At 24.1% G+C, this 12,806-nt stretch overlaps 1 protein-coding gene across 1 annotated transcript; it reads right to left on the reverse strand.

Annotated features, from left to right (window-relative positions):
* Positions 1-565: 565 nt before the first annotated feature.
* On the reverse strand, positions 566-5,118 carry LOC114162708 (1-aminocyclopropane-1-carboxylate synthase 9-like). Its single transcript, XM_028046669.1, has 4 exons — positions 4,978-5,118; positions 3,609-3,740; positions 1,676-1,836; positions 566-1,548 (listed from the first exon to the last, which is right to left on the reverse strand). The coding sequence occupies exons 1-4, from the start codon at positions 5,116-5,118 to the stop codon at positions 636-638; spliced, it is 1,347 nt and encodes a 448-aa protein (XP_027902470.1). The 3' UTR covers positions 566-635.
* Positions 5,119-12,806: the final 7,688 nt, after the last annotated feature.

A 12,806-nucleotide genomic window follows, 5' to 3' on the forward strand; every position in this document is an offset into this window, starting at 1 on the left:
AAAATGAGAAACAATAAATATAGATATCTTCTAAAAGTTGTTTGTCTTCAATTTTCTAACCACATTAACTGTCGATCCGGTTTTTGGTGATGATAACTTTAACTATGTTTAGTTATTTTTATTTCCTCAACTAAATTTGGTTTTTGAATTTTTTTTTATTGGCCTAGTTTGAAGTTGCTCTAAGTTTTCACATCTATTTTGAACTATATGACCTAAATTCATTATTTTTATTTTTAGCGTTAAGTATACGTCTCCTTTTTTCATTGTTTATATATATATATATATATATATATATATATATATATATATATGTGTGTGTGTGTGTGTGTGTGTGTGGAGAAGAGGAAAGTTACTTTATTAAAACCCAATTATATTTTTTCAATTAATTTAGAATTTATGGAGTATTCTTTGGAATATAGAAATTAATCAAACGTAGTACATTAAATAATTTTCTAGTAATAACATTTCCATAAATTGCATTTCAAAGAATATAAAATCACAGGTAGAAAGAATCTCCTCTTCAACATAATTTATTGCAGTAGAATATTTTAGAAATTCACTATTCATCACCTTGCAATAATCTGGAAATGAACTGAAAAGAAGATCAATGAAGCATACGAGTTCCCTTCCCTCACTTAGCAATTGACCCTCACAGATTGCTCACAAGTACAACCGTTGTTGTTGACAACAGCGACGGTGGAATCTATAAAAGCCTTCATTCGGCGCATTGCAACTTTTAACGTGGCTTCGGACATGTTGGCAAAACATACCCTAAACCACCCAGGTTCGGAGCAGTGGCAAGAAGAACCAGGAGATATGTTCAACCCAACATGGCAAAGAATCATCATCCAAAGCTCCTTCTCTGCCTCAAAAGTCGCAGAGCTTAACAAATGTCTCATGTCCACCCAACAGAACAACCCTGCATTGCTTTTCAAGCACCGAATCCCTGCGTTTCTCAGACCACAAACCAGCATCTCCATGCGCCTCTTCACTCTCCTCCGACTCTCTTCAATGTAATCAAAACTGAACTTCTTGTCCTTCAGCACGTTGGCCACCAAATGTTGAGTCTGTGATGAAACCAACCCAAAGCTTGACATTTTCGTTGCAGCGGCCACCACCGTTTCGTTTTCTGAGTAAATCATCCCCACCCTAAATCCCGGTACTCCGAGGTCTTTGGAGAGACTGTATATTATGTGTGTACGATTCCGAATGTCGTTGATGCTACTTGTTCTCTCGTTCACGACTTCCATTATGCTCACGAATTCGGGTGCGTCGAAGACCGTGCCCGAGTAGATTTCGTCGCTGATTATGTGAATGTTCTTCTCGATTGCGAAATCAATTAGATGGTTAAGTTCCGCTCTGGTCATTGTTGTCCCTAGTGGGTTCGAGGGGTTAGTTACTAAGACCCCTTTCACTTTGAGATTCAATTTCTGTGCCTTTTTATAGGCTTGTTTTAAAGCAGAGGAAGTGATTCTGAAACCGTTTGAACTTGAGCAATGCAGTGGAACAATCTCAACCCCTGTTCTCCATTTCAGATCTCTATCAAACCTGTCCGATTAAAATAAATAACAATATAAAATTATTTTACACATTTTTACAAAAATGTGTAAAATTAATTAAATAAATATTTAAGTTTAGTCCAAATTATGGTTAGGTAAAAGAGAAGAATTTATACCCGGGATAGTAAGGTGTGGGAAGAATGAAAGCCTCTCCTGGATGAGCAAGGCAAAACATCATAATCTCATTAGCAAGAGTGGCACCAGCGGTAAGGACCAGCTTCTTTGGATCAAATTTTATTCTACTGCCTCTTATTTTCGACATAAATTCCACCAGTTCCTTCAAGGGACCAGAACAGGTTAGAAACTAATTATTCGTCTTTTAAATTCAAATATAAACTACACAAACTTCAAAAGTTAAATAATATATTTGTTAACTATTTTAAATATCTTTTTCCTATCGAGTTACGCTTTACTCTAACTGTCAACCCCGTTATTTTATTTTTAAATGCGTTTCTTTATATAATTGATATTAAATGATTTTTTATATAATAATAACAATATTAAATTGATTTGTGATTAAGATTAATCTCTAGCATTAGTATTATGGCAATCAGATTTTAAATTAGTCTTTAATTAAATTAGTAACCAATTTTATTCTTTTAGAAACTAGTAACTTAATTTAAAAAATCATAATTTTTTATTAACGATAGATCTTGTGATACAAAATGTCTCCAAATAATACATACAATATTTAACTAATTGAAAAATACTAAATAAAATTTCATTTTGCATATATTTATTTTAACTCGACATGTGTTACATAAATATGTTCATATTGTTTTCAATAAAAAAAAATGGACTTGTTTCGAATTATCTACGAAATAATAATCAACACGAGTTACAAAGATAATTTTCTTTTAATTAAACGAGTGTAAAGTATAGTCGCATCATTGTACCAGAGTTTTATCTCTTCTTTTCTTTCCTTTTGTGTTGACTTTTTTTCTTACACTGATGACTTTCATGATCAAGTACAAATAACCATTGTAGCGCAAACATGTTATGTTGGACGTGAGAAAAGTCTTCACATATCGTCTAAGAAAACTATCAGTGAACACACCTTAACAGTATATATAGTACAACTTTTGAAAAGAGAATGATTACATTACATGTAAGAAAATGGTGCACCTCTGTAGGCCAAGTATTAAAGAAAAAACATAGATACAATATTACGCTTCTTTTAGTTAAAAATAGAGTTATAATTGATTATATCACGTTAGACCAAACTTAAATTTTACTCACTTTCGCATATAATCGATATGAATAGTAGATAATCGATTGTTTCATATTGTTTTTGAAAAACTTGACCTTTAAAAAATACTCAATTATTTCTAACAATAATCAATTATGTTAATTTTTATTCCAATTAAAAAGAAGCTCACATTCGTAAAGAATAAATTAAGCTTAATAATTATCAATTATATTTTAAAAATATATATTAAGAGATTATATTTAAACATTAATCAATTATATGAGTTGTTACTTCAAAATTTTCTTAAAAAGAAAGTTATAACTCTTTTACACACAATTTCACATGAGCTCACATAATTTTAAAAGAAAAAGTCTGTTTATTATTTCCTACTGTTTATTTTAAACTCTTGAAAACATAAAATAAAGTGAAATATAATGTTGCTTCTTGTAAGTGAAAATAGAAAATATACTTTCTCATATATGATGTACCTCTATTTTTTTACCCATTAGAATTGAACTAGTAATAGATATATCATTTATTCTACTTAGTTATAGCAATTATAACAATATATTGATATTCATACATACATATCCACACAAACGGTAGGTCTTATAGTTAGATATTCAATGGCCAAAAGAAAAAACAGTAAACTAACCAATAATTTATTTTAATTCTATTATGTGAATATAATAATATTATTACATTTGTTACTATTGTAATATAACTATTTCTATTTCTCACTATATCCCAATTTTCCTTAATAAACGCATATTAAAAAAACACACACATGAAAGTTAATTATAAAAGGAAAAAAGAAATACCACGCAATTCCCTTATTAACAGAAACACTTGTGTCTTACCTTTTTTAAAGCAGGTAATCCATGGTAATCTTGAAACAGAGCAAGCTCTCTAAATACAGAGATCCCGTCTTCCTTCATCCCCAAAATATCAGGATTTCTCTCAACCCATGATTCAAGAACGTCAAATGAAAGCTGCAAAATAAGAAAGTTCAGTAAACATCTAACTATACCTACAATAAACAGAGACATGTGACAGATCCAAGTGAAAACAATAAGTTTTCTTTTATTATTATTTTAGGGTCAATTTTAAGTAAAATTTGTAAAAATAAGTTCGTTTAAAATTTTTTTGCAAGATGGGGTCAAGTCGTCAGGGTTGAGGACGACATTAAAGATGAAATCGTCCTCTATCCAGCCAATTTTTTTTTTTTTTCAAAAGATGAAACCGTGCTATGGAGGCCACTTTTTATTTATATGAAAAGTGAAATTTTCCTCACATAGGACTTCATTTTTCATTTTTTGTTTGATGTTGAAATTTTAAATTTTTATTTTACGTTCCTTTTAAATGCAAAATTTAAGTCGTTTTATTAAAACGATTTCCTTTAAATACAAATTAAGTCATTCCACATTTTCTAGTTTGTATTTAATATACATTAAAATCAGTCTGATTGTCAAAGATTTTCATTAAATATTTATTAATTTTTCTATAAATATTATAAATAAAATGTTGTGAGATGTCATTAAATATGCTAATAACGTAAAGTAAAAATTTAAAACTCCAAGTTCACATTAAAAAATGTGAAAAGTGAAGTCGTCTTGTACAAAGACGACTTCACTTTTCATATAAATAGAAACCAGCCTCTCACATCACGGTTTTACTTTAAAAAAACAAAAATTGGTTGGGTGGAAGACGACTTCACCTTTAACGTCGTCCTCCACTTTGATGACTTAACTCCATTTTGAAAAAAAATTTAACTAATCCATTTTTACAATTTTTTCTTAAAATCGATCCTAAAATAAAAAAAAAACGAAAACAATATGTTGAAAGGGACAAATATATAAAATTAAAGAAATAAAATAATATTTTTATATACTTCATAATATATATATATATATATATATAGCCGCTCTCCAAAGAAATTTACATGTGCACCGCACTCAGAAAACATTGTGTTGACATATCCCAACCCCATGTTGCAAGGTCAACTGGTCAAGCATGGTTGTAAATAAAAGCTTCAAACATTCTCGTGTCTTTCTGTGGGGACTTTTTTGTTTACTTTTCTTGTTTGAGGCCACATTTTCTTCTTTTTTTAAGATATTTCTTATGAACATGAAGCAGATCTATATTTGATAATCCAACTTTTAATCACAGGTTGAACAGATATAGGTAATAGGTGTTAGTAGAGGAAAGAAGGAAATGAATTAAGTTAACCTGATTCTCTGCAAGTCCCATCTGAATGATTCCGGTTGGGTTTCGAATGAGGTGATAAGGATTCTTGTTGTACTCTTGCCATCCTACAAAGTAAGAAGAGTCTTCGCCATGACACTCCTCACTAGCCTTCCTAGACAGCATGTCTGTTAACACTAAATCCAGCGAAAGAGTGTCAGTGGTGAAAGATAATGTTTGAACGTGTGGTGTGGTGTGGTGTCATGAATATAATGGTCTGCTAGGGTTGTGTATTTATAAGGGCGAGAACTTAGAGACATCAACCCGACAATGGGAATGAACTCCTCCATTCACATCATCAAGTCAGGCATCAAATGAAAACATTACTATTTATATTAATTAATTGTTATATATATTTTTATTAAATTTAAAATTTTTTTCGATGAAGATTTTTTAAAACAGATATAAAAATTTAAATTAAACATTATTTAAAATGGACTTTTTTTGAGTTTTTATTAATAATAAAAACATACCATGTACTGCAACTTTTTGTTTAAGCATAACTTTCTAGTTAAAGAATAGAAACACTGATGATAAGATTGTGTTTCGAGATAAATAACCATTTATAATAAGTACTAAATTTAAAATATTTGATAAGTAGTATTATATTAAATATTGAGAATAAAAAAATTTTATGTGAAAAAAAAGAAAAACAATCAATAAACATAGTAAGAAGAAGTAATATATATATATATATATATATATATATATATATATGAGTGAGACTTATGATTATTTAATTCACTGAACTAATATAACATCCCATTTTAAACATAAGTACATGAAAAAAAAATGTAATCAAGACTGTAATAAAAGAAAAAAATATGGAAAAAATCAAACAATCAGAAAAGAGAGAAAGAGAATTATATAGAGAGAGAATTTACCTAAGAAACTATGGATACTTTAATTATTTACACATGGACAGGAGTTGTCGGATGATATGCATTGGTAGGAGCATGAGAAAAAGGACAGTGCGAGTATGTAGATATCTATTCTAGTCTTCATATCTACTTGAAAATTTTAAATATTACTATTAGGAAAATTATCTTTTTGACAAATTTTTTTAACAAATTTTTGACAAAGTTTCTATAAATAAAATTAAATAGATTAATTTTTTTAATTAAAATAAAATAATAACTATAATACTTTTTTTACTTAAAAAGGCAATTTGTCAAAAAAATTTTGTTAAACTATCATCTTCCTTACTATTATCAATACTTATATTCATATTTAATTAATACTAAAAATTTTCGTCAAAATAAAAACAAATTCATTCATTTGTCATGTCTACCAAAATAACATAATATAAGTTCCTAAAACTAATGATACAAGTCTTTTGCATACATATGTTAAATGTATAAATATTTCAAATATTTCTGGGTAAATGTTATGTTATTTATTTATTTTTATTTATTTTTGGAAAATCCATGTTAAAGTCATAAAAAATATCAAAAAAATAGCAATTATACACATTATGTATCTGATGAATTATCGTTCAAGCTAAAAATCCTGACAGCAATTAACTTTTTATATTTTTGTTATTGAACTTTTTTACTCGATCAAATGTTTACAAGTTGATAATATATATATATATATATATATATATATATATATATATATATATATATATATATATATATATATATATATATATAAGTGAATTAGTTTATTGTGAGTCGTTGAATTGTAATTGATGTTTTATTTACATACATGAAGATCTTGTATGCATTTTTTTAATATTGAGTAATGTATATTATAACATAGAACATCTTACTTAATCTGTAATATATTAGGTGTGAGAAATTGAATAAGAATTCTTACACGTACTAATATTTACAAATTTACAACTTATATTGACTTATAGTGATATATTTGGCTCTTAAGTTTATTATTGTTTTTTAATCTTATATTGCCCTTTGATATGCATGTATTCATTGTTAATTTATATGTCATGGTTTTTTAGTGTGATTATAATTGATACATGAGTAGAAGATGATTTAATGTTTTGATGGAAATTTTAAATGCAAGGGTTTATTTTTTGGTAGTGTTGATTTATATATGTATGTATATATCTTTTAATTAAATGAAATTTTAACTATATTGAAAATCTTTTATTGGGTAAAACTTTAAAACTATAAGTTATATTAGTACAATTGTTATGTCTTTTTAGGTTGTTATAGATTTAGTCCGATGATGACGTCAAATAAGCATGACATTACATGTTTTTATTCGTATTTAAATTGTTTACAATTTAAAGAGCTAACTTAATTATATAACTAAATATATTTTTTTATTCTCAAAACTTTCATCATATCATATTATCGAACTTAGATTTTCTATTAGATGTTTTATATTATTTGTCTTCCAAAATACACTAATTTTAATATGTTAAAATATATTAAAAATATTTAACATATAAAAAAATTGCATTTTGAAAATAAAACACCCAAAACTAACAAAAAAAGATGTATATTAACATGTATCAATACATTTCTTATAAAATCTGATTCATGACTAACACTTCGGAGACACTCTAGGATTAAAAGTTTTTTCACAAGTAGATACTATCTAAAAAAAGTCTTGTCCAACGATTATAAGAAAATTATTAAATGAAAACTAATTTATAGATAAAATGTGTTTAATTATTATATGGACTAAGTTATAAATTAAAAATTATTTATATTTAATCTAATCTCTATCATTAATAAAAAATTATGATTCATTTGTGAATTAAAATCTAAATATATTTTTAATATTAGTTATCAGAGTTTTAACTATTTATTGATTTTAAATTAATCTCTTTAATTATTTATTTGCAATAAATATCTAATCCTTAATTTTAAGATTTTGCTCTATTTATCTAAAATCATTATATTTGAAATAATAGTTTAAAGTAACGAATTCTGCATCAACTTAGTTTATATTTATTTTTTACCAGATTTATTATGACAGGAAATATCTTTAAAGAATTAAAACATTTACTTTTACAATCAATGATATGATTTGTTTCTAAATGCTTTTCAATAATTCACCAATTAATTCCATTAATTAAATTTAATTTTCTAAGAATGGATTGTTTTTTATTCCCCACGTTCTGAAATCTTTTAAATTTTTACAGTTTTAATTAATAATTATGTAATTGATGACTAACGATTTTTTTATCAATAAATTGATTTTATTGATTATTTTAAACTTCTTTAATTAAAAATATAATTTTTTATTGATAATTTGTAATACTCAATCAATAAATATAGTTTATCTTAAATTATTTCTTAGTCAGCAAAATTTGAGTTAATATTTATTATATTATATTATCATTTCAATATTAATTTATTTTTATAATTATGATATATATATATATATATATATATATATATATATATATATATTAATTTTCATTACAATAATTTATGTTTAACTTCACATTATTATAATTTAAGTTTTTATTTTATGTTTCGCTTAACCAATTTTAACATATACTTTGTTTTTTATTATTTTATACAAGATTCACACGTAATCTACTTATATTTTATTTTAAAAACGATCCGGGTATACTTGTTTTATTTTAATATAATATACAATTCAAAAGTTTAATTATAAATTTTAATCATAGAATAATATTGTTTACTACGCATAACTAATAATATTTTATTTTTATTATTAGTATTAAATGATATTTATTATTATTATTTTACTATTGTTATTATTAATATTATTTTACATTATTATTATTTGAAAAAAACAACCAGAAATAGTTTTTTGAAACTTTTTTAAAAACAAATAATGTTATTTTAAAATATATTATTTATGTAAAACATGTAATGATACATGTTTCGTAATATAATGATAATGTTTCATTTTCTTTACTAATGCAAACTATAAATTAGCAAATTCTTAAAAAATGAAAATATCAACACCCGTGCCCAAATATAAAGATTCTAAATAATGAATTATATTCTTTTTTCCAAAGTTAGAACTTTTTATTAAAAAATTCACTTTTTTAAGTAAATTTTAGTAAACAATGGATCCTATAATGTTTTACAAGTGATCTAAAACTTTGTAATTGTTATCTTGTAAAATAAAATCTCATGAACACAAAATTGACTTGTTATTAATACAGTCTAACTTGCGTTATTCTTTTGATTTACTTTGTTCACTCTTATAATATCAGAAATCAAATTAATGCATATAAAATGAATGTGTTGTCATACTATATTGAAGTGAGACTATATCACATCATTATTTTACTAGATTTTGTAAAGTCTGTTGATGCAAAACAAAACCGAGTCTGATCATAAAGAATATTCTCTTCAAGTAAAATCAGTCTACCCTCTCTATAAGAACCTTGTTTGGTGGTTGAAAAAAAAACCTTTAATTATAAATGATAATGTAATAGATAAGATAAAGTCATGTATTTGCACAATCAAATAAATAGTTCAAGTCAAAGACTTTACAAATTATTTTTTTTTAAATCGTCTTAAACTAGTATTGACTAAGTTATATACTATTTTATAAATTAAAAATTGTTTATATTTAACCTGGTCTCCGTTATTACTAAAAAGTTATGATTAATTTATGAATTTCAATCTAAATTAATTTATAATATTATTAGTTATCAAAGTTTTAACAATTTATTAATTTTAAATTAATCTATCTAATAATTTATTTGTAATAAATATCTAATCTTAATTTTTATATTTTTCTCTACCTATTTAACATCATTCTATTTGAAATAATATTTTTTAAGGAAATGGATCCAAAATAAACTGTTAATGGCACTTTTTTTTCTAATCTAGCTATTTACTTATGAGTCATATATAAGATGGAGGAGACCATGTAGTTCATAAGTTTTCTGCAAACTGCTCCGTCTGAATCTGTTGTCTATTTTTGGTAGACCAGATACAAGGTAAACCAAAATGAATGAACCAACCCATCCTAAACTTTAATATTAACATAATATTAATTATACATGAAACTAAAATCAATTTTAATTATAAAATTCACATGTTAAAATCGTCAGCTTTCAATCTACATTAAGAATAACCCAAACATGTAAGCCGGCGCGTAAATCTCTCTCTCCAATATTTATCTAATATATGCTTTGTATACACATTCTTTATATATATATATATAATATTATATTAATAGGTGATAATATTATGATGTTATTAAGTTAATATATAAAATAAAATTATATTTATTTATAAAAATAGAATATATCAGAAAAGATAAAAGAATAACAGTTAAAAAATAAAATAAAAAATAGAGATATACATTTTATAAAAAATTTATAAAAATTACAGTCAATTTTAAAAAATTTAATAAATAATTATATCTTAAAAGGTAAAATTAAAATTTTAAAATAGAAATAAAAAAAAGAATCTCTTCATATATTATTATTATTATTATATATATATATATATAATAAATAAAAAGATTATTTAATATCTTCGTAACTCCTCTGCTCGATCAATTAAACATGAGAAAAATATTAACTTATTTTTTTTAGGTTTAATTATATTTGAAATGTGTGATAAATTTGAAATTTTTTAATTAATTTTTTGTAATCTATTTCGTATTTAATTTAGATTTTTCAATTGAATTTTTATTAATAAGGATATATAACTGTTAAGAAGCTGTTATGATTTTATTATGTCACATTAATGACTTATTACCATCACATATTATTTTATTATTTTATTATCGTAAAATTTTATAATTCATAATTTTATACATTTTCAAAACAGTTGAATGAAATAGAACTAAAATGAAATTCCTTTACGTTTTTAGAATGTTGTTGGGCATTGTACTTATCCTTATCCTGTCCCTATTCCATATCTTTCAACCAAAAGTAAACATGAGGAGATGGTCGGACTGTACATAATTAGACTAACGTAAAGGCGTGTCGTAGTGCTGCAGCCTCTTCCACTTTTGTCATCTCTTATATCCTTCTTTCATATTCCAATGTAACTAGTTTTTCATTTTTCTTTCGCTTAAATATATATATTTATGATCTCTATTTTTATTAATTTTATTTAATTTGATCTTTATTTTTATTTTATATTCAATTAGGTTCTTATTTTCGTCAAATTATTAAAATTTTAAAAATATATATTAACATTTGTAAAATTTATATTTAAATTTAAAATATTTAATATTTTTATTGAATTTTAGATATTAACATCTAAAATATTTTATATGTAAATGTTAATTTTATAAATATTAGTTTATTTTTCTAAAATATTTAAAATATTTAAAATATTCTTATACATCAATTTTAAAAATATTTTAGAATATAAATATTAGAAAAAAAATTAATAATTATATTCTTATAATATTTTAAATAATTATATTCTATTTAGCAATTAAATATAAGAATTTATTCAATTTATAATTAAATTTAATAATTTATAATTGAATTTCAAAAATAATAAATTCAAAGGTCCATTTTAGAGAAGATATTAATATAATTTGTATAAAAGATATTAAATTTAGTGTCAATTTGAAAGGGACAAAATTGATTTATTTTAACAAAAATTGGAACTAAATTGAAAAAAAATAACGAATATAAAGACTAAATTGAACAAAAAAAATAATACTACCATAAGGCACAAGCATTGACACGTGGCACAACTGTGACTTGACACGTGAACCATTTTTTTGAAATTAAAAAAAAAATTAAAAATTTTAAAAATTTAAAAAGAATCAAAAAAATCAGGAGCTGACACGTGGCATGTACTGTTCAAAAACATTAACTATTTAAACACCGTTAGTGAAAAGATCAAATTGACAACAATTTGATAAAAATAAGGATCTAATTGAACATAAAACAAAAATAGAGACCAAATTAAATAAAATTAACAAAAATAGAGACCAAATATATATTTAAACATTTTTCTTTTCAGTTTTTTGACTTCTTCTGTCCCATATTTTACATCAATTCTCTAAGCTAATTATGAACCTATAGAAAGACTATTCCAATAAAACTCCCCTTTTCACTTTCCCACTTTCAGTACTTTTCTCACAAACCTCTCTCCAATATTTATCTTGCCTTTCTTCCACAAATCAGGAAATCACTTTTCTCATCCACAATTTTTCATAACACATGTTTCGGACATTAATATTTTTATGCAGTCAGACACCTATCAAACTACAATTTTCGCTTTCAAAACTCATCAATAATTTTTTATCGATCTCAAAATTTAAAGAATAAAAATTATATTTTACGAAATATAAACAAATTATATTTATTATAAAAAAACATTAAACGATTTATAATGTTTATTATATATAAAAGTGAAATTAGCTAATTCGTTAATATAATAATTTTCTTTATGAAAAAACACGAAGAACTTTAAGAAGAATGCAAGGTCATTTATCTTAATATTCAAATAAATTATTCTTTGATTAAAAAATCGTAACAAACTAAAATATAATTATTTTTGAACCAAAATTTAAAAAGATCATCTCTCCAAATATATTATTAAAAAAATTTGCTGTCAATTTTGTTTTAAAATTTATTTGTAAAAACATTTATGAATTTTATAATTTTGGAAAAGATAATTATTCATAAAAAAATTAACTGTCGATTAAAATTTTTTAAAAAAATAACAACAAAAAATGTTAACTTACAAATTTGTAAAATAAATTTAATATAATATAAAATTTTTTAGTAATGTTGCAAAAATTTAATATAAATAAAAATTTACATTCCTACAAATACCGAGAGCTAATTATATATCAGTCAAATTTCTTCTAAAAAACCTATAAATGTAATTAAACCAAAATAATTCCTAACTGCACAATTAGGATTC

This window comes from Vigna unguiculata, chromosome 9, assembly GCF_004118075.2.
Source record: "Vigna unguiculata cultivar IT97K-499-35 chromosome 9, ASM411807v1, whole genome shotgun sequence".
Taxonomy (NCBI): domain Eukaryota; kingdom Viridiplantae; phylum Streptophyta; class Magnoliopsida; order Fabales; family Fabaceae; genus Vigna; species Vigna unguiculata.